Genomic DNA, 22,703 nt, shown 5'->3' on the forward strand with positions numbered 1-22,703 from the left:
AGCGAACTAGCCTCCTGCCACCTGTTTTAGCTTCAATTATAAAGCTTTCTTCTAATTCGTTCTTATTGTCACCACCACAATCTGCTTATGTGTCAGATAACCACCACCTACGTGTACGTGTTTATCGCTGTTAGGTTACGGTTGAAGGCAAGTGCAGTGCTCCGCGGCGCCCCCATGCGGACACAAGAGGCAAACACTCAACGAGAGACGCACAACAGCAGCAGTAGCAGCAGCGCTTTTGCATAAAAACACTCGGAAAAACTTTGACACTGTACATATGTTTCTGATATGTATGTTTTAGGACACCAGAGAAAAAAAAGCTAGAGCGTGGACCGCGAAAAAAAGTTGCGCGGCGGGAGGCGCGCGTATCACAAGGAGGCGCCCCCGGGGACAGGAGGGGGACACGACACACGAGCAGGGCACCGACAACTTAGCGCGCGGCGGCCACGTAGGGACCGCCCTCCGCGACTTGTGGGAGTTTCGGGGTGCGCCCATACGCAATCACTCCACGGCCACAGAAAGTGCGAGGAACGTTTAGCCCTCCAAGTGTAGGTACCATCATAGGTGAGAATGCCCGCAAATTTCGAAGAACACTCGTATTCAGATGAATTGGAACAAAGAAGGAATTACAAAGATATCAGAGATCCGGAGGATTGCACCCTCTTGATTAGCGAAATTTGGAGGTCGCGGCAACGCATGTAGAGGCAGAAAGAGGTGTCATGAACGGTCGCATCTGGGTGACGTAGTTGCGAGGTGCACCTTCTACAGTGAACTTCTCGGAACACAGGCTGAAATTAGCACCACTTTGCTTGGCAGGAAGCCTTTCTTGGTCGCTCAGTGCGTGTAGCCTCTGCCTATTTAGTTTCTTGTCTGCTGACTCCACCTAGAACACTAAATTAGGCATGAGTGCTGCGCTGACAAAACTTCTTATATAATACGTATTCGCAGTCACTAAAGTGAACAACCAGCGCTGGACACTCTACTAGGACTCACTGTACCAAGGTCGTGAGCAAGGTTGCCCGTGAAAATCCTTTGTACAAAAATACACAATGCTTCTGGGGATTTTGATATCCGCTCCCAAGTGCGAGCAGTAGGGAAATACTCCCAACTTTTCTGCGGGGTCTAGTTCACACCATTAGGTGCCGTAGCTGCAACGTTTGGTTGAAATCAAACATTTTAGCACGATGGTGCAGTTGTGTAATGCGCCTGTAAAGCTTATCGGGACATTGATCATAGCCCTTTTTGTTGTGGAGCCTTCAAAGTACTCCTCATTCCTTTTTCTGAAATTATCAGCTTTTCTTTAAGCAACGAACGTTCTTTTCATTGCAAACACTCCAGAGACACATTTTCATTTTCATTTAGGCAGTATCTTTCCCAGGCCGTAATTCTTTATTTTCTGCTGGAGTCACCCAGGCTGAAATTCTTTATGGGTTCAAGAAAGATTACGAGCGCAAGGGGCATGGCTCTCTTGTAGCAACGTCTTTTGAGCATGTGCATACAACTATGCTACAATCCATCATCAAAGGTACTTTGACGGTTACATTACAGACTGATGTTTCAGACAGAGTTTGCTGCTTTTGTTCTCTGTTCGCCTTGCATGACACCGCTTAGATTCTTTAGGGTTTGGCATAATTTAGAGTTCCCTGGCACGTTCCGCTGCTGTGAGTGATCGCGAATGAGCGCTCCAGAACACAGCACTCTCCCCAGTGCAGCCTGCAGCCATACACAGCAAATGAGCAACTGGATGGCTGAAATGAAACGTCATCACACCCTGTGGTAAAAGGAAGTGGGACCCTGATTACTCGACAACTTCCAGCACGATATCGCTGTTCTTCATGGCTGACAACAGTGTTCTCGGCAGGTGACATCACGGGGTGACAGAAGAAAACAAATACATGTGCACCCTGCAGATGAACAAAGAGAAAACAGCGCCAAGCGAGGACCTATACTTTATCACCAAGGTTGCGATGTTGTGTCCCGTATTTCATGCATCTTCAGAACAAAGTGTTCCTCCATTTTGTAGCTGTTTCTTTCAATAAATGGCATAGATACACCAGAAACATGCTAGCACGGTCATCGCCGCCTTATTTGTGCCCGTATTTCTGTACGTCGTGCCACAGTGAACAGATAGGGTTCCTGATAAAATTCTTTCTTTCAAAAACTCGCACTCTTGCGATCTTCACTCAGTTTAAGATATATGCTTTATTTACACAAGGAATTCAGACTGCTTTTGAATATCACCCGTCCGCATCACATGAGACAAGCGAAGATGCATTTTTTTTTAACGGTTCGCTCTGAACTAGCAGCGCACGGCAAGTCGCAATTTGGACCAAGCTGCAGCGTGATAAATGCACCCAATTCAGCAGTCTCACTTCCATCTTTGTGGTCCTGCACACACAAAAGATAGCGCATGGCAGGACAAACACAAATACGTGTATCTGAGGCCGGCTGTCCTGACGGGCCTTTTCGTCTTTGTGCGCAAAATCACGGACGTTTTCTTGGAATGCACAAGACAGATCTAACTGACGGGTTCAACACGTTCAAGTGCTTATCGATGAACGACCAATGCTCTCAAGAAACGGGAGACAACTGCGCACCCTCATGCAATCGAACGATGCAAATGCCACCAATAGTAACGCCGCCCGGGTGAAAGCACTCTCGCAATGCGCGCAAAAAGCAAGAACGCCCGTTAATGCACACCGTACATCAGATCAGCACACTTACACCACCGAACACATTTACGGCCCATCCTCGTCGGTCACCACAAAGTTTCTCAAAAACCTTTTCCTTAAGCGTTCCTGTTAAGTAAGCGACGTATTTAACTCTCACTGATGCGCAAAATCTAAAATGCATCACAACTTCACTCTCATTGACTTTCTTGGACGGGAGGCGGGAAAGAAAACGAGAAGACAGCAGTTTCTGCTGTTTCGGCTAAGTGCAATAAGTAACGAAGTGTAAGTGGTCTCCGTGCGCTGGTGGGAAAAAAAACCAACCTCGCAAACGGACAACTTTACAAGCCTTGAGGTGCAAGCGACACTGCAGGACAGTTTTAAGGCCTTATATTTAACACGTGTGTTTGTTCTTGTTTTCTTTTTTCGTATATGTTTAATCACTGCGGGATTCGACCTCGATTCCTCCGTAACAAAGAACCACATGCAGAACTGAAAAAGAGAAACTTCAAGAGTCAACAACTCACTCCCGCACCAAAGCGGGCATCACAAATGGCTGAAAGCATGGCTGAACACCTAGTTCGTGGCCACCACAAACACCGGTACGCTTCAGCCCATGGCCGTATGGCTAGAACAGTACACAGTATCGTCACTTTACTGATATGTCGCATAGCCACACCCGGCATAACCGCGTTTAAGGAATGCAACGAAGAATCTTCGTGCTACGGCCGAAACTAGACCTGAAGGAATCCTGTGGCCCAAATAGTGCATCTCTGTGGATGTGATGCAAGCTTTGCACCTGCATGCCGTACGTTTCGTACTCGCACTCGGACCACACCCTTCAGACCGTACCTATCCGCCGTCCCGCGCGAGTACATTCTTTCTCTCGGAGTAAAAATAACCAACCCTAGTTGAGAAGACCTGTCCCACCAAGTGGTGGAGGTCCACGAAAAGTACACTGGTAAACGGTTAAAAGACCCTAGTAGCACGCGTATTTTCCGCACCTTTGCTGGAATTGAACGGGCTAAGTGTAGTCAGAAGCCTCCGTTCATGTTTTCCCTGATCTCCCCCGTCCGTGTCATCCGAAAAATACCCCTAGAATTCATCAAACGCATGTATAGTTTCGATAATATGGGTATTATATACTGTGGATAAAAATATGACAGACAACGCGGTGACAGTGCAGTCAGGCAGTTAGACGGGCTAGTAGAGCCAGAAAAATACAGGCCCTCGCAGGTTCCTGCTCTTCATTTTCTCGCAGCAAAACGCCAAGTTGTTGACTACAAAGCGAGGAGCTCGGCCAATGGAGGGCTTCTAGCGTCGCGCGCACGTCTACTCGCCACTGCGACAGTGCACTACCATCGCGTTGCTCTCTGCAACTCTGAGTAGTCTTGCCATAGGCGTCGCGCCCATTTATCTACATGGATGAGCGTGCGACGTTCGAATCCTTGTTTCGCCAATTGCCCGGGCGCTTGAAGACGCGCTTCGGCTCTTCACCACCACATCCTTATGGAAGTTTACGTACCCTGCGGTGTCTATTTCCGCAAGGAAATTATTTACGACTTGCTTCCGCTTTCCTTCAGTGTCACCTTGTTTCACGTAGCCCTTATATGCAGTCACTACGACCTGACGCACCCGCAGGCACGCCTCGGGAGTGCGGTTTTCGGCACGAAGCTACCGCACGTTCTTTGTCCAAAAATTGTCGCACCCAGCTGTAGCCGTCTTAACCTCGAACGCAATTAGGATTCCTCGCTCTGCGCATATACATCGGTGGTAGTGCGCTGCAAACTATTTGTTTTTTTTTTTGCCTGCAGTGTCCACTACGTTGTAATAAATTAATACCATGATCGTCCATTCAAATACCATTCCTGTGCGCCATTCGTTGAAATTCCTGCTTCTTGAAACTTCGCATTGCAAAGGCCCGCAATCAACCGCACAAAGGTCTTACCTAAAAACTTCCAACCGCATCTTACACCTGCCATGGTTCTCGTGTGTGAATGCATCTGCTTGCGTGAAGACCGAGCTGACGAGGCAGCGATGCGCGTGGGTCCACTTGTTTCACAGGACGCAAGGGTGAAATCATTTGTCGGAAGACCTTCTTACCATAACGCTGGGAAATGCTGTAGAGCTGCAGTGAAACTGTCGCGTGCACTTGTACTGCTATTTGAAACGGCTGCAGAGGGTGCTGTGCCAAAGCCCTTCAATCCTGTGGCGCAGCAAAAAAAAAAGGAGCAGGAGGATAAAAGCTAGTTGGGACATTCTCGAAACGAATGAAACCTACCTAATCGAGCGGCTTGCGCTTCTTTACCTCGTAGGTTTATGTTTCTTGTCTGGAAGACACCATGACGGACAGCACTGCTCTCAAGTTTAAGATAAGTCGACCGGTTCAAGTCCAACTGCTGTTGACCGGCTCTTTCAAAGCACATTCTTATGGTATTAATGTTAGAATTCCCAGTAATGAGCTATCGTAGTAGCCACCCATATTTACATTATGTTGACCAATCATCGCTTCTACCGAGGGCCTTATTGTTTTCTTTGTTCTAGTTTCTTTATTTCCGTTGTGCTGCTTCTTCGCTATATCAAGGGCTGTGTCGCTCACAGGCTAGTGTTTCGTCCTTTTTGTGTGCTCTTGACACAAAGCAAGGGTACTTTTTACATCACCATCTTTACCGGGAATAACCCTCACCGTGCATTAGCTGCTAGTTATTTCACCGGAAATATAGAACATGCGCAAACCGCGTGAGACATTGTGAAAGTGCGCTGCGAAAATTTTGTTATTTGATTACCCTTGAAATTGATTTAGTGTATTCCGGAACAAAACATTTCTCAACTTTCTTTTTTCCGAAGGAGTACGTACGTTGCATGTGTCATGTCCTAGCCTAAATTGTCAATGCCCGCAGCTTATCTTTCTTCGTTAGTACGCAGGGTTAATCAACGTGAGCAGCGATTTACCCAGCATAAACAAGTACAGCATACGGCAGTAGTGTTAGAAACCCAAAATACTGGCAACATATTTTAGACCTCTCAACACAATTGCGAATTCTGTCAGGTGTAACAATCAGATTTCTGTTATGCCAAGTGTACGTCCTCAGTAGATTCATCCTCTGCAAATCATGGATGGATGAACATGGACACATTCGCAATTTAGTGACAAAACTGCAAATTTCTTGAAAAGGAATCCAAATGGCAGCTATTAGCAGCAAGCACCGATCTGCAAGCACCGATTGCAGCCAGAGTTAGCGTTGCTGCTGTTACAGCCCGCAACACGCAACTGTATTGTTCGCTAATCATGCGCAGTGCGATACTTAGCAGCGAAGAAAAGCTGTTGAATGGTTTGTACTTCAACGTTATCGTAGCCCTGAGGGGACAGTCGAGACCAATTTCGGACAGCATAGCGCACCAAACGTGGCCGAAGATCAAGCCAGGCTTCTGCAGCGAGGCAACGTGTTACCATGAACTCCCGAAGCATTCCTTTTTTTCTCCTCCATTTGCTTTTGCATTTGTTCGCAAGCTTTTGTGTTCATTGAAGGCATACTGCTCGCTTCACTGCGCGTTTGAAACCGCGAGAATGCCTTGAGCGTGGACTGACCTCGACGGAAATGCGGCCCATCTGTTCGCGTGAAAACAGCTGCTCTTCAGCACGCTCTCTTCGAAGGAAAACTTTGTGTGCAGAAATGGTGCGGTTACTAAAAAAATTAAGAACGTTCGCGAAGATGGTTGTTAGAACTAGGGATTCCAGTGAGGAGTCCGAGATCGTGGATTCGCAGAGATAAAAAGGAGATCAAAAAACACGCGCCGAAACCATTTGCGTCGTTCCTTCTGCCTGTGTATAGCGGCTCGTCGAACGAACCTTCGAGCAGCGAAACGATGCTTCGAAATTCTCTGGCACCCACTCTGTCTAACGCTCAGTAGAAGGTAATGTCTTCACTGCGCGGTAAGACACACAAACGTATAGGTGTCTCAACGTACGACCCATCTGGACGCGCCAGCTTTGCAGAAACTCATTTTCCGAGCGTTCCTCGGGAGCTCGGGACTCCTGCCACTTGAGGGTGGCTCGCGTTTTCCGTCAACCGTTTCGAAACCACGCTGACAATACCGAAGACCCACGACTCGTGCCACAACGTCGGCAGTAGTAGTGCCCGCCGGTTCTCTCCCCGCCGACCAGTGAGCTCCTCGCCCGCGCGGCCGCTACGGCAGCGGCTACGGATTCGGCTGGAGCGCGTGCCAGCGGGCCACAGCCCGGCGAGGGTTGGACAGCATGTCCCTCCAGTGCCGCTGGCCTTCCTCGGTGACGTCGGCACCGCCGGGTCCGAGCTGGAAGCCGCCCAGCGACGTGGAGCACGAGACGCCCGACGAGCCGTGCCGCCACACGTGCACGCAGAGCTGTGCGCGCGCGAGCTGCTCCTCGGATACGTCGAAGCTGAGCGCCTCGTTCCAGGCCGGCTGGGCGGTGCCTTTCTTCACGCTGGTCTTGCGCTTCTTGGGCTTGCGTTCGCCGCAGCTCAGGCTCACCTTGACGTACGTGTCTGCAACGCGCGTGGGCGGCAAAGCGCCGGTCAGCCGCTGACAGGGCGACGATGCCCCCCCAGCTGTATGGAGAACCCGTGTGTTTGGCTATTTCCGAGCACCTAAAAATGCGTACCGCATTCCGTTTCCTCAACGATAATTCAGTATGGCAACTTTGTCGCATCATTAGCCTCCGCGTGATCAACAAGGCTTGTCCCTCACCAAGGCACACTTCAGCAGCGTTCAATGTGCGCGTAGATCACCCTCCTCCATCTTCATTGAGAGGGAGGGAGAGTGAGGTACGAGTTAGCTATACGCGCATCCGACGCAAGGGACATCCCTTGTTATCGTCAGTTTTATTTTCGGACGTACGTTTTATGCTTGACGTTCGTTAGCTTCGAAATACTTTGATCTTTCTAAGTTAGACAAAGGGTGAACACTCATGTTTACGTAAAGATGATAGAAACAATAACATTTTTAAAAAATTCACTATTGCAGTTCCTCCAGTTACTTCTACTACGGGCAAGGCTTGAGATTTATGACACAGCCGCATAAGACAGGTCATCAGAACGCCTGAAAGTGTGGTTTGGCGAGCCACGCGGGAAACTAATAGTTCTACGTTTCCTGGACGAACGATATTTTGAGGACTTCCTTAATGGTCGCCGCGCTGTGTCCTGTAAGCTTGCTACTTGCGCCCCTGCATGTATATGACCGATTATGTGAGCACTCACCAGGTTTGTCCTTGGAGTCGGGCACCAGGTTTGCAGCCTTGAGCACCACCACTGTGAGCCTTCCCGCTGAAGGCAGGTAGCTCAGAGACAGCAGCAGCTCTGGCCAGTCGCGCTTCGCCTGCGTCAACAGGTTATTCGTTTACGGTATAGTATACTCGCAGGCCTGGTCGCCAACATGCAGCAAGGTCTGTGACAGCAGAATTGTCAGACGGACCAGTTAGCGTGTGATAATTTTCATAACGGCAATGCGGACGCAACACATAAAAAATATGAAAAGAAAGAAAAGAGAGAGCACAGTCGCTTGTGTCGACAACTTTTTATCCGAAGTCGTTTCGCAAATAAACACCAAAAAGTACCACACAAAACAGTTGCAGCAGTCAAGTGAAAACAAACATGCGCGGAACAGATAACCGGCAATCTCTTATAGTTGAACAAATTAAGTGCAGTCTAGGGAAGCGAAGCATCATCTAGGAAGGCCTAAGATTAGGTGGTGTGACGAAATTAGGAATGAGGCACAAGATAGAGACGGTTGACGCAATACTGGGGTAACTGGAGTTCACACTATGAGAGGCCTTCGTATAGCAGTTATATTAAATGAACTGGTGAACCAAATAGCACTGTTTGCATATTTGTGCATTGTAGTTTTACTCCGTTAATCTGAAACTCAATAATCACCCGGTTTGAACAACATACGCTTTTCCACAACATAAATGCACGCAATCTCAATGTTCACGGTACAACTGCTGTTTTAGTCTGAACGTTGAAGGGAAACCGAGGTAATGCCAGTGTTATGCTTTATTTCTCGGCTTTACTATTTGAAAAACAGACATGATTATTCTAATCATCAACATCATCAGCGTAATTTGTACCCACTGCTAGACGAAGGCCTGTTACAGTGACGAAAAGCTTTAGCTTGAGCGCAACTACACTGCACAAACATACAAACAGTGCTTTTGGTGTATCATTTTCCACGCTGTGAGTTTGTTCAGACAGGCGACAAGAAAAACAGTCGAAGATGATTTGATGAGATTATTATTATTATTATTATTATTATTATTATTATTATTATTATTATTATTATTATTATTATTATTATTATTATTAATTGTATGGCCCCCATACGCGAATTGTTGTCATCGGCATCGTCGTCGCGATGATTCGTATAAAGCCTAGGTGCGATAAGAATTCACGGCTGTCGAACCGAAATCTTTCCGGGTTAGATTCATGGGTCAAACCTTTCGGCTCTGTTCAGGTTCAACTGCGGAGTGAAAATATGAACGGTTGGAAGCGGTTGTATGTATGCTGAACCGATCCATCGACAGCTCACCTTTCCCTCAAACGTTGTTCTTTTCGACAAAATCTTAGTCCTCACTCTTTTCTGGATGCTTTATTTCATAATATATCAGATTCCCCACACGCGGCTGCTATGGACCAATAGCAGACAGCAATCAAGAAAGGCTCGTGGGAACATACGGCGCGGGCGTCACGTTTGCATTCAGCCGATCAGATAGCCATGCTCCAACCACGGCCGAGCCAGAGGAGGAGACGCGCGCTCACCAGCCTTAACTAAAGCCCCTCCAACTTCGTAAAGTAGTGCCACGTTTTGAAGAATGCCGCCTCTTCCTCGCACGCTGTGGTCGAGGCCAACGCCGCGTCGCTCTTGGCCTAATAGCATCACGTGGGCCCTCGCGCCATGCATCAGCGCCATTTTTGCTCGAGAAGCGCCTACGGAGTGGCGAGGAGCGCATGTTGGCGCCGTTGCTACGCTCGAGCAGTGTAGGTGGCGTCACGGTCAACGAGGGAGCGTGAAAGAAAGGAGAAACGAGGAGGAGTGAAGGTGGAGGAGGGGAGTGTCACTACTTTGCGAAGTTTACGGGGTTTTAGCCTTAACCCCCTCCCCCCCCCCCCCTCCTTAGCGCGCGCTTTATCCAACATTGGGTGCAGGGGAAGAAGGCACGCACCAACCCACCAACCTTCTCGGCTCGCTTTCCCGCCCTTTCTTTCGGACCCAGATCATACGGCACCTGTGGCGGGATACATTCTTATCGATCTCGAAGTAATTTTTACAGAACAACACGGCGACGGCGAAAAATCACCCGGAGTGCTCATATAACTGCTATTACAGTGAAAAATGTGAAAACGAATTTTATATCACACCGAATGCGCTGAAATTTCGCCAGCTTGCTGTGGGACGTTATGGCCTAATATTCTACGGATCCCGTGCATCGTACTTATACAGGATTGTTTATAACAGCGAGCGTGAGCCAGAGCTTCAGACTGCTTGCAGGAACGGCGATGCAGGTACGCGGAATGTATTCATTTCCATCCTAGCGCAACATCGTCCCAACGGGTTGATGAGCTCACCTTTTCGGTCTTCTCGATGTCGCACCACACCTCGGTCTCGGTCGTGACGTCGACGTCAGCCAGGGGTACTCGAACTTCTCCCGTCACGTCGTTTCTCGAGTATCGGTCGTAGTCGAACACCTGCGCCCCCATAACAGTTTCTATCACTTTCTAAATGAGTAGGCATTTTATTTGTATGCCTACGCGAAGAGTTATGTCCGTCCGTCCGTCTCTCGCGTAAGATGAGTCGCCATAAATAAATGAAGTATAAAAAACAAAATGAATTCGAAAGCAAAAACGTTGGAAATTGTTAGTTTCAAGCCTGCGAGCCACGCTTAGAAGCCGAGTATCTTACCCGCTGAGCTAAACACCCTCGCTTGCAATAGGTGAATACTGTATCTGAACCGTATGAATGTGTTGTGCCGGCTGTACAAAAAAAATGTCAGAGGAGGAAAGTATCTGTGAAGGCTAAATTTGTTTAAAGATTTGCTGGTTCTAGAAGAAAAGGTTATCCCTAGGACCACATGTAGAGCCGACTTAGAGCATTGGAGACAGCAGAGAAATTCCGATTTCACGAAAATTGAAGGCCGAACGCGCCACATCCCCGATTCGTATCGGGTAGTCGCGGGACGCGCCTTCCGTTGGGGTTTTCCTTCACAGACCGAAATTGCACCGATCTCTGAGGGCTCACGCGCTTCAATTCGTGCAATACCGACAATGCAGTAAGCAGTCAATGAGCTGACCAGGATTATAAGGAATGATGAGGTGTTATGTGGGTCTCATCACAGTTGATAATGGTTCGACGCGGATGGATAAGGTGCTAAAGAGCGATAAGGGCTTTTGGTCCGAGTAATTCGAATAACGTTCATAGGTACCGATAACGCTTGATATGGTCCGACAAGAGTTGATGAGGGTCGGACCATGTCCAATAAAGTTGACAAGGACAGATGGTGCTTGATAAGGATCCTATCGATAGAGATAAGATTGATACTGACAGATAAAGGATGATAAGGCTCGGATCGAGTCCGGTAAGGACGATAATGACCGACAAAGGTTGATAAGGGCTTATACTGGCTGGATCAAGTTTCATAGCACTGGTAACCAATGCAATAGCGCGTGTAAACAGCCACAGGGCATACATGAACTCATCTTTTTTCCTAATGCAGTAGTGTTGTGCAATTGCCTCCCAAAACGCGTAATGGCATGCGCCGAACGCGAAGAATTCCGCGAAAAACTAAGAATGCACTACGTAGCCACAGACGACCACTGTTCCCTACACTAACACATCTTAATAAACATCTGCCTGCTCAGATTTTTTTTCTGCTGTGTACCTTTATGTTTTCAGTGTATTATCAATTGTATGTTTGCTTCACTGACTGTATTCCTACTGTATTTCTTGCATTCTTGCTCAAGTTATTCAATTTCACCCCCATGTATTTATGTCCCCCCTTATGTAATGCCTTCAAGCCTTTAAGGAGAAGTGAAAGGAAATAATGACGCCGTGCTGCGTGTAGATTTAGACAACTCCTAAAGGAGTTACTGCGTGATTTCTTTTCTTTAGCTGCGGAACTTAACCGAAGTGCGCGAACAGGAGGTGGCAGTATAAGGTTTATTTTTAATGCTTGACGTGCATTCGTACTTCGTTGTCATGGAACACTCGTCGACTGGAGAGTATTACTGTCTGGATTATATGTGTTAAAGGAAAACTATTAAGTTATTGAATTATTTCAACGTTGGTAAGGCACTTCCCGTCAGAGACACGTATGTTTGTTCTTGTGAGTGGCTTATTAACTTCGCTATGTGGTGCTTTCAGTGTCTTCAGTACAATCGCAAGAACTATGAAAACCTTCTGTATTGCTCGTGCGCTTTTCTTTTTTATCCGAATGAATGTCCCGCGTATTATGAGAACCGCTTTGCTGCTACAATGCGCGTTCACTTCACATCACGCTATCACTCTTTAATGGTCAAATAGTTTGTAGATTGTGCAAAAGCCGGCCACGAAATATATTCTTGCATTTTCATCTAGATTCAAATAAATTATTCTTTGAACCATTCATTCTTAGTGGTTTGTTAGCATGAGCTCAATATCTGAATGATCGGCGTTCACTAAGATGACCTAGATTGTACTTTGTACATTGTTCGTGCGCTTGTGCGGATGCAAGCTATTTCGTCAGTGTTCAAAATTTCTTTTTTGGCAGCAGCATTCTCTTCTGGACTTTCGAATGGCTTCCGATGCAAACCTGAAAGTGCAATGGCAGGCAGGCAAACAATGCCCTCTCCTGTTTGCGCAGCCTTCGTGGAAGTGGCGTTGTTATCAAGAATCTTGCGCTCAGGGAGGACTAAAACTTTTAAAGTTATGTCCTAACGATGTAAATTACATTCTGAACCCACGTCTTAACAATGTAATGATGCTTGAGGACGGGTGTGCACCAAAATCAAGAAAATAGAACTAATTCAAACATAAAGAAACTGTGTTGCGCCAAGGTGGTGCCTTAAATGTATCCGGAAAACCATTCAGGTGTTTGTATCAGCATAATCGAACGCTATAAAATTACCAGTCCCTCTCCTGCTGTGTATAATGACCTCGAGGACTTTGCTGAAACGCAGTACCTGTGTTGACTCACTTCGTTTCTTCTTTTGGTTCCTTCACTCATATATCCATGTCCAGAACAAGAGCACCGCTATATCTTAAAGCGTTCAAATGTAGAAGGAAATATATCTTGGCCGATAGCATCGAAAGCCAGAAATGGTGCTGCTGAATATAACCTTACAAGACAATCATTTCGTAAAGAGAAATTTTCTGAAGCTGCTGTATCGGTGTGATCCCTAATTGAGTGATAAGCAACACGTTGCCTATAAGAGGCACGTGACTAGAGTGTTATGGATCACCTGGAATTCTGACGCGCTCCGAAATAGCGACAGAAAAAAAACTTGCATTTCTCTCGTACTGCGGCCACCGCAGCCATATAACGATCCCCCCCTCCCCCCCCCCGTCCACCCCGCCCTGCGCAGCGACGCAAAGCAGTAACCAATGATTCACACGGGGCGTTTAGCTCTCATTGCGTGTTGGTTAAGACTCGCCGCACCTGGAAGAGCAGCGTCCTGGCAGGCACGTCGTCGAACGAGACGGGGAACTTGAAGGTCTCGTCGAAGAGCGGGTCCGTGGAACGGCGCCGCATCAGCGCCTGCCGCTGCTTGCTGTCCACCTCGGGCAGCAGGGCCACCCGCACGCACGGCTCGCCGAAGCCCCCGCCGCCTCCCCGCTGGTCCATCCGGGGCCCGCCCAGTTCCATGGCTGCGAACAAGAGCGCGCCACTGTAGTCCACTGTCTAACACATCTTCAGAAGCGGCATAGGCGTTACATACTCGAAAGAGAAAACTAGCTTATCGTGTGGGTCAACACGGTTGCTGTAACCACAGAGCAGTTGAATTATCGTCGCTGTCTCGTATGCCCCACTGAGACTGTGTCATTCTTTCCTCACAGCAAATGGCTGCACAGAGGTCTTTGCGCAGTCGATCTTACCAGTGCACAGATCTTGGAGGAGGGATCGAAGGAGGGGGTGGGGTCTGTCTTCGTTTCTGTTTTTTTTTTGTCCGCAGGTAGAGTGCTAATTACTTGTCGTTTTTTTTTTCTACAGTCTATCCACTGCTCACATATTCACGTCATTTTCCAGTACCATGTGTATCAGCATCACGGCACGCCTGTAACACACGCTACTTAGGGGCTTAGGGTGCACTCGGTATGCGTTGAAATTAAGAGTGTGCAAATATCAAATACTATATTGTGAATCGAATATCGAATCGAATCGAGAAAAGAAAGCCGAGTTAGTAGGTGAGCCTTGATAACAATTCAGTCCGCACACGAACGTCTTATAAGTATTTTTCATCTATAGAATATCGGTCAAATAGCATAAAAGTGCTTTTTTTTCTCTGAAGCTGTAGACATAGTGAAGTCGGACTAAATAACATCGTGGTTTTCGGTTTCATACTGGGCCGTACTGAGCCTAAGGGCACAGGGTAGGGGAAAATATTTTATCTCCAATTCACAGAAGGTTGTTCTTTCCCGTATTCTTCCAGAAAACACGAGGGATTTTCCATCTTTATGGCAGGTGCTTTCAGTGGGTTATTGTCACTTCGTTAAGGCTAACGTGCGCAACAGACAAAAGCGGTCAATGCGCATCATGTCGCTCGGTATACCGCTCCACGTGGTCATCTGTGCCGCACATGTCCACCGCGGTCGGTACCGATGGTAAAGAGTCTCAAATCGGGAGGCCCACGGCAAGCTCGCGCAACGCCCCCCCCCCCCCTTTTTTTTTTCTCCTTCCCAATCGTACGTTTCCCAGCTGTGCAAATGCGCCTGCAGCCAGGGATCAGCGGGCTCTCATGTAACATTTTCGAGCCCTCCATATAAATCCAAAGCTAGTCTTATAACGGGTCGCCCGAAGCTACGAATAAGAGACCGTTGTGTTCCTACGAACAGCGTTGTGAAAGAGGGGCCACCGTACGGTATTTCGCAAAGATGGCGGCCGTAAACAATTGTCATCCCGTGCACTCGATTTCGTCGGTGAGGCAGTTTGCCGGCTTTGTGAGGTTCGTGTGTGCGCTGTGAATAGATCTGCGTTGATTGAGTGTGAAACCGTAATTTTAGTAGCCGACCCCGGACAACGCGCCTCCAGTTAGGCTTAACGGGCTAGAGAGTGTGGCCAACGGTATGACCATGACGAAAATTCGCCACCAGCTCATGTTATAACGGACCGCAAAACGTCGCGGAAAGCTTGTCAGTAATGCTTGTACGGTTGGCTCATCAGTGATCGGTCGCGCGACCTAGCGCACGGATTAGACTAACGGCCGTTAAAGCAGCGTTCGGGTCCGAGGTCGACCAACCGGCAACTGCCGCTACCACGCGTGCCAAGTTCACCTGTGTGCTCGCATGAGAGCGGAATCTGCGTGCGTGATAACTGACCTGGACGTGTCCGGTACGATCACCGTGCCTTCCGTTGGCTAATCAATCAGACCAGTCTTACACATGCTCCGTGCTTCTGTGCTTTTCTTGTTGCCTCCGTTAGCGTACCGTTACTCATTTCGATTGGTTCGTTCCACCTGGTTGAGCCTTGTACCGATAGATATCGCGCGTCGTAGGAACGCTGCGCGCATCAAGGCACCGACCACGGCCGCGTCATTCACAGTAGATACCGAATATTTGAGAAATCGAATACTAGATGTTCGATTCGCGAATTATATTATTCGCACGTTCACTATAGCATACGACATTGAATACTTCAGTATTCGCAGACTTCTAATTTAAACGCATCTTTTCTCAAAAGCATACAACCCTTATGGCCGGCAAGGGAACACGACTGTGAACACGAACACATAAGAACACATAGATATGGGTGGTTGAAGATGACCCAAGCACAACAGTTTAGCATTGATAAAGAAATCACATATATGTGCGGTTGATAATGCCAATTGGACCTGCAACAACAAAACTGCACGGTATCGAAGTGCAGCCATACGTCTGAAAAAGCGGTCAACTGACGGATAAATACGTAGTGAGGATGATATCTTAGTTGAAATCAAGAAAAAGAAATGGGCTTGGGCAGGACACGTAATGAGGAGGGAAGATAATCGATGGTCATTAAGAGTTATAGAATGGATTCCAAGGGAAGGGAAGCGTAGCAGAGAGCGGCAGAAAGTTAGGTGGGCGGATGAGATTAAGAAGTTTGCAGGGACAACATGGCCACAATTAATACATGACCGGGGTAGTTGGAGAAGTATGGGAGACGCCTTTGCCCTGCAGTAGGCGTAACCAGGCTGATTATGATGATGATGATTATGATGATGATGATGATTAGTGAACAGATAGGTTTGACTCATTAACAGCGGCATGTCGTTCCTTATCTTGCTCACGATATTTAGTAGGTTGGTGTAATGAGAGAGTAATTAAGTATGGATTTCTTTTGCAATCAGTAAGGCCCCGTTTACATTTTTCTCACTAAAAATAAATAATTGACTTGATTTTCGTGCACAAGTTACATACTAGCGGCAGGCATTACAAAGAAGAAAAAGAGTATTCTATCGCCATCACTCACACAACGCGACAGGTCATAACTCTCGCCAAGCATTGTAGTGCACCCAGTAAAGTGGTCGCGTGTAGAAATATCCAGTACATGTATTTGATTGTAGCCACTATGGGTGAGCAAGGGTTTCACTGTATTCACAGCTTTATGTCCGTGGTTTCGTTCTATCACTACTGACCAGAAATGGCAAAAATGCGCGTACAACACTGTGAATTAACCGACTGAAGTGCGTAAACTTGCGCCACCGAAGCCTAATGAGATATTTCCTAGTTCATAGCACAGAAATTTCAGACAAAACATACAGAAGTAGAGACACATGCCAGTGCTTGTGTGTGTTTACCCTACTGAGAGTTTACGGTTTACCAAACGGAACCAGGGTGCAGATGAGCCATATGTAAAGATACTGGAAGATATCCATAGAGGCTCCACAGCCACCGTAGTCCTCCACAAAGAAAGCAACAAAATCCCAATAAAGAAAGGCGTCAGACAGGGAGATACGATCTCTCCAATGCTATTCACAGCATGTTTACAGGAGGTATTCAGAGACCTGGAGTGGGAAGAATTGGGGATAAAAGTCGATGGAGAATACCTTAGCAACTTAAGATTCGCTGATGATATTGCCTTGCTTAGTAACTCAGGAGACCAATTGCAATTCATGATCACTGACCTGGAGAGGCAAAGCAGAAGAGTGGGTTTAAATATTAATCTGCAGAAAACTAAAGTAATGTTTAACAGTCTCGGAAGAGAACAGCAATTTACAATAGGCAGCGGGGCACTGGAAGTAGTAAGGGAATACATCTACTTAGGGCAGGTAGTGACGGCAGATCCGGATCATGAGACAGAAATAATCAGAAGAATAAGAATGGGCTGGGGTGCGTTTGGCAAGCATTCTCAGATCCTGAACAGCAGGTTGCCATTATCCCTCAAGAGGAAAGTGTATAATAGCTGTGTCTTACCAGTACTCACCTACGGGGCAGAAACCTGGAGGCTTACGAAAAGGGTTCTACTTAAATTGAGGACGACGCAACGAGCTATGGAAAGAAGAATGATAGGTGTAACGTTAAGGGATAAGAAAAGAGCAGATTGGGTGAGGGAACAAACGCCAGTTCATGAGATCTTAGTTGAAATCAAGAAAAAGAAATGGGCATGGGCAGGACATGTAATGAGGAGGGAAGATAACCGATGGTCATTAAGAGTTACAGAATGGATTCCAAGGGAAGGGAAGCGTAGCAGAGGGCGGCAGAAAGTTAGGTGGGCGGATGAGATTAAGAAGTTTGCAGGGACAACATGGCCACAATTAGTACATGACCGAGGTAGTTGGAGAAGTATGGGAGAGGCCTTTGCCCTGCAGTGGGCGTAACCAGGCTGATGATGATAATGATGATGATGAAATGGCACCGACTAGTTTGGGCAACTCTATACCATACAAGCTTTTCTTTAATAGAAGGTCTTCTTAGCTGACCACAGGGGTTTGGCATATCTGGGATCTGGGTTTCTTGTAACCACATGCAGAAAAAAGCGGCCCTTTCGCGCCGTAGAGCCCTGTAGCGAATCACAAAAAGAATCAAAATTTAGGTCTCCGTAAGAAAATAACCGAGAATTAGTTGCTGAGTAGGTAAACGTAAGGGCACGGGCAAATAAGCGCCAAAGTAGTCGAAAATTAACCACATTGCATTTTGCATTCTACCCCTGTAAAGGATGCATCGCCGCAGGCTAACCCCTTTCGAGGCGAAGCCGCCATACGGTGCAATTTTGGGAAATGCAGTGAGTTCGTTTGGTCTAAGCAGGGGCTCGCGAGGCAATGTTGTCTGGAAAGCAGCTTCAGCGGTGCCCACAAGAAACGAGGATAAGTCGTAGAGTAGGTAAAATTATCGGCCAGGGCTTAATTGACCTCAATATATTCGAAAATTATTCATATCGCACCACAGACTGCACTATCTTCGGCATGGCCCAATAGCTTCGTGGTAAAAAAAAAAGAAAAGGTCAACGATGTGTCGACGCTAAAGAAGACAAGATACTTGCAGACAAAGAGCTAACATATTTACGCATGCGCAGATGATTACCCCTGGCTCGGACAGCCCTTATATTTCGCGGACCATTCACAATCATGTTGTTGCAAGTTCAGCGCTCGTCCTTTTCGTCCTGATTCCGTCCGTGCATTTTTTGCCCTTCCGCCTTTTCCAACATGTACCAACACATAGTTACACTAGAAGCATAGCGCGGGAAGGGCGAACGACAAAGATTAGACAGGACAAGCGCTTGTCCTGTCTAGTGTTTATCGTTCGTCCTTCCCCCGCTATGCTTCTAGTGTAACTATGTACTACCAACCAGCCCGAGCGTATAGCCTATGTACCAACACGCCCAATTCGCCACATTAATGAAGACAAGGTCAACTTAGTTGCGCGTCAAATGCTATAGGAATGGGATATGACATGAACGAATAATGAAGACGAACAAGAGACACAACCAGACAGAATATAAAGATATACTAAACATAATTTTATCACCGAATCATTTGAACCACCCTGTACCTTGTCTTCCTTCTCGTCCAACCACCTTGCCTTCTTCAGCAACGACACTTTGTTTACGCTTTCTCTCATGCAAGGACAACAACAGCAAATTAAATAGCTCACCACAGCACGGCACTGCTAAGAGTAGTTGATTAGACTATATCGAATAACTCGAAGTTCACAGCGAATAGCTACACAGCCCAAGGGCCCGCTTTCGTAGAAAGAAAATGACTTCGAAATTAACGACCACCTGTCTTTTTATCCACTTGTACATTCGGTTTTCAATTTTAGTTTATCGATCTTAAAGACTTGATTTGCATGTGCAGGAATTGGACGTAAGCCTTACGTTTCTCAGCTAAGCTTGAGCGTCGCAAATTAAGTAAGCCTGCAGGGCGTGGCCGTCGTATACCGCTCGTTCTTCACGTCACGCGAAACGATAATCTCACAGTTTTCCTTACGTGCATCGGAGAAACGTTTTGTTCCACAGGCGCGTTCTTACTTTCACGGTTTTATCGCTCTAGGCTGCCTCGTTTTAGGCGGACGATGCCCCCATCGGTAGAAACATCCCGCAAATTCATCCATGCCAACCGCGGCCCCCCTGCCTAGAAGATGCCGATAGCCTCGACCTATCTAAAACCATCCAAGCCAAAGTCCTCGCACAAGAGGCTGAGGCCGTTGCAATCTCGCTTGTATGCGCCTTTTCACATGTGTAGATAATTTTTTTTTAGCGCAGCTACCACAGCTACACCGTACCACAGTGTTCCTGCGTTTCGCGTCGGCGTCATTTCGCGTGGCGTGACCAAGCGAACGAGCACAGCGAAGGATGAAAGAGCGAACGCGGAGAGCAGCGGGGAATGAAAGACGGCGAGAGAGAAGATAGCGCGAGAGGGAAAGCGGAGGAGGAGGGCATGGCGAAAGCGTTAGAAGAAAATTGTAGAGCCGCGCTATAGAGGGGGCTATGCGGCGACGACCATTACGATATGGCGCCAGAGCAGCGCGCCGTCGTCTATTTGCCGATGACATGCGGCGGGATCGCCTACCTACACCATATATGGAAACAAAGCGCTGCCTGAGTGGCGGTCTGTCTGCGGCAGCTGCTGTGAATCGTAGGCCCACGCGTCACCCAAGTGCAGCCTCTCGCTGTCTTCCGCTTAGCGAGGCACTAGGGTCACACTTCGCTCCGTTTGCATTGTGTCGCACGAGACGGAGTTTCCGCGCCAGCCGATATATCGCGATATGAAAAAATCGTATAGAGCTGCGATCAAAATTTGGCATTCGGGTGTATCGAAACCATTGCTGAATTTTTGTATTATTATTTGAAAGTTTGCACTGCTGAACAAAACGAGCGAAGCATTCCTGTTATATATATATATATATATATATATATATATATATATATATATATATATATATATATATATATATATATGTGTGTGTGTGTGTGTGTGTGTGTGTGTGCTTAGTGCTTCCAACGCGATCCTCAACCTGCATGGCAGCCGGCGCGTTGATGAGCGCAGTCCAGGAATGCACCACAAGACGTGCGGTAGAATCGCGAGGGCAGGTGGGACTAGGGCTGGAAAGACAAGTCGCGACGAAGGCTGCATGGCCAACAGTCCAGAGGCCATAGACAACTTGCGGCTGGCATCATTGTGGGAGTCGTTATTTCCTCGTGCATTTGATGAAATGGAGAACTACGAATTCAACTGTCACCAATAACCCATACCACAACGCGCACGGGTGGCCAAGTGAAAACCAATTTACTTTGAACGCGTGCAAAAGAAAAAGAAACTAAACGGCGAAAACACAACGACACAGCGCTGTGTTGTGCCACGTCGTCGGTTTTTTCCTCCTCAGTTTTGCCCATCTTCGTATGCACTGCGTTACAAGTTCAAAACGAATAGTAACCAACGAGCCCACCTCGGCAGCTTGCTTCAGCACGAACCTAACTTTTGTTCATACCTTAGGTAAGCCTTATTTCACTTGTGTGAATGTGGTTACGAGGTCATGTGAAGGTCTAAACTGCAGTGCAGCTACTTACTACATTTATAGACTTCGGGCCACCGAGTCTGTGGCATTTTTATTTCATGCACCAATACCAAATTGCTATACAAGCACCACACGTTCAGCTTTTGTAAATCAGTGCAAGGCCGTAGAGCTTGCCAGTGCGGCCTGTGCGGCTTGAGCTTCTGAAAACTGAGTCCTCGTCAGCGCGATCGTTTTTGTTCACCAGAAGCGCACCAACGCCCGACAAACTATGACCGCAGGGCTGTCGTGCGACAACTTGCTTTCTACATGGCCCTACGTTTGATGCAATTTCCTCTAGGTCTTTTCTAATGATATTTCCGCAGGACATAGCAGATATATGAACTTCACGAAACATTTCCTCTTTCGCGCATGCCTCTTACATCTCTCGCTCACACCAGAGAGCCACTAATACCAATACTGTAACAGCTATTTTGTTCTAAATCTAGACCGTGACGCCAAGTGGGGTCAGAAGCAAGATGGCGCCAACAGCGATGGCGCAAGTGCGTTAAATGGCAACATGCTACAACAGCTGTCGTTCTATTCCTACTTATAGGCGGGCATGCAAAGGTACGAATTGAACTACGGGGCAGCATGCCGCCATTGCGCGCTCCCCTCGCTCAAACCTCGATTCACTGAACTCGATGAAGCAGTCATGAATAGGCAGCTCATTAAGTCTTCCGGGTGCTCACTTCAACCTTCAGCAGGAAGAACGACGTCATATATTACTAACCGGCGAGAAAGGAGGGTCATCATCGCCTCGTTTCGTTCCCATGCTGGCAGGTCGTTAGCTTCGTTCCATAGGCAATCAACTTCTTTTTCTTCTTTTTTTTGTCTTTCGCTTGTCCAATCAGCGCTTTTCTTTAGGCGTCAATGTCTGTGCATGGTTTTTTTTCTTTCTTTAGTTTGCTCCCATGGGCGGCAGCTGCACAAGAACATTAGGAGCTAATGACCCAAAATTATTTCCCGAGGAAGCGTCGAACGGGAGCGGGCTGTTCTAAAATGCCCGTCTGCCGCTTCGGCCGTCAATTAGACAGCTCGACATCTACTTGCACTATTAGGCTTCTTCGCTGTTCTTTTTTTATTCATTTGTAAACTTCTCCCACAAAGTTCCGGAAAACTTTTCACACCTCTGGCGGCGCTTACACCAGTCCATCACGAACATAAAATATGGCTCTCCATTAAGGCATATGAAAGGGCTTCGCTCACAAAAGCATCAGCTTTCCCGTTGCCTTCAATTTCAGCGTCAGACGAAATCCACTGGAATTCCACATTGAAACACCTGCCCCCGAGGTTTACGTAGTGTTCCATGATGTGTGCGAAGTAATCAGCAAAACTGTTATACGCCTGTTGGTCGCCTTTCTTTCAGACTGCGATTTCATGAACGTTTAGTGGAACGCCCGCCCGAATAGCGTAAGAGACGCTGAGGTGTAGCGGTGGTCATTAACCCTTCAGGACTCTCGTCCTGAAGGGTTAATGCAATTAGCAGTCTTTGCCCAATGCACGAGTTTTCAATCAATCAATCAATCAATCAATCAATCAGACAGACAGACAGACAGACAGATTTAAAACTCCTGAAGTATGCAAAGAATGCTAATCGCATTAAAAGGCTTTAAGCTTGGTTGATGTGCATTAGAAGTTAGATTAGGCAAAGGGGGAAGACGTCGAGGATTATTTTTGTGTCACTGAGAGGTAGGCAAGCCCAGGTGGATTCAAGTTCATTTCATTCTCTATATGAAAGGATGGGATTTCTTAAGAAATAGCGAGAAAGACACCGCCTCTTCGATGAGCAGTACGGTCACAGCGGTAGATAGCGAAATTAGTGCGTTCTCCTGTGTTACA

General features: G+C 47.3%; 1 protein-coding gene across 2 annotated transcripts in view; it reads right to left on the minus strand.

Annotated features, from left to right (window-relative positions):
• Positions 1 to 262: 262 nt before the first annotated feature.
• The window catches only part of LOC139051031 (synaptotagmin-5-like), a 98,412-nt gene continuing 75,971 nt past the window's right edge, over positions 263 to 22,703 (minus strand). For both annotated transcript variants that reach the window (XM_070528048.1, XM_070528049.1), the window contains 4 exons: positions 13,336 to 13,544; positions 10,271 to 10,390; positions 7,907 to 8,024; positions 263 to 7,195 (listed from right to left, as the gene is read on the minus strand). In XM_070528048.1, the coding sequence (XP_070384149.1) occupies positions 6,870 to 7,195; positions 7,907 to 8,024; positions 10,271 to 10,390; positions 13,336 to 13,544 (773 nt within the window). In that variant the 3' untranslated portion in view covers positions 263 to 6,869. The remainder of the gene's footprint in view (positions 7,196 to 7,906; positions 8,025 to 10,270; positions 10,391 to 13,335; positions 13,545 to 22,703) is intronic.

This window comes from Dermacentor albipictus, chromosome 10 (assembly GCF_038994185.2).
Source record: "Dermacentor albipictus isolate Rhodes 1998 colony chromosome 10, USDA_Dalb.pri_finalv2, whole genome shotgun sequence".
Classification (NCBI taxonomy): Eukaryota; Metazoa; Arthropoda; class Arachnida; order Ixodida; family Ixodidae; genus Dermacentor; species Dermacentor albipictus.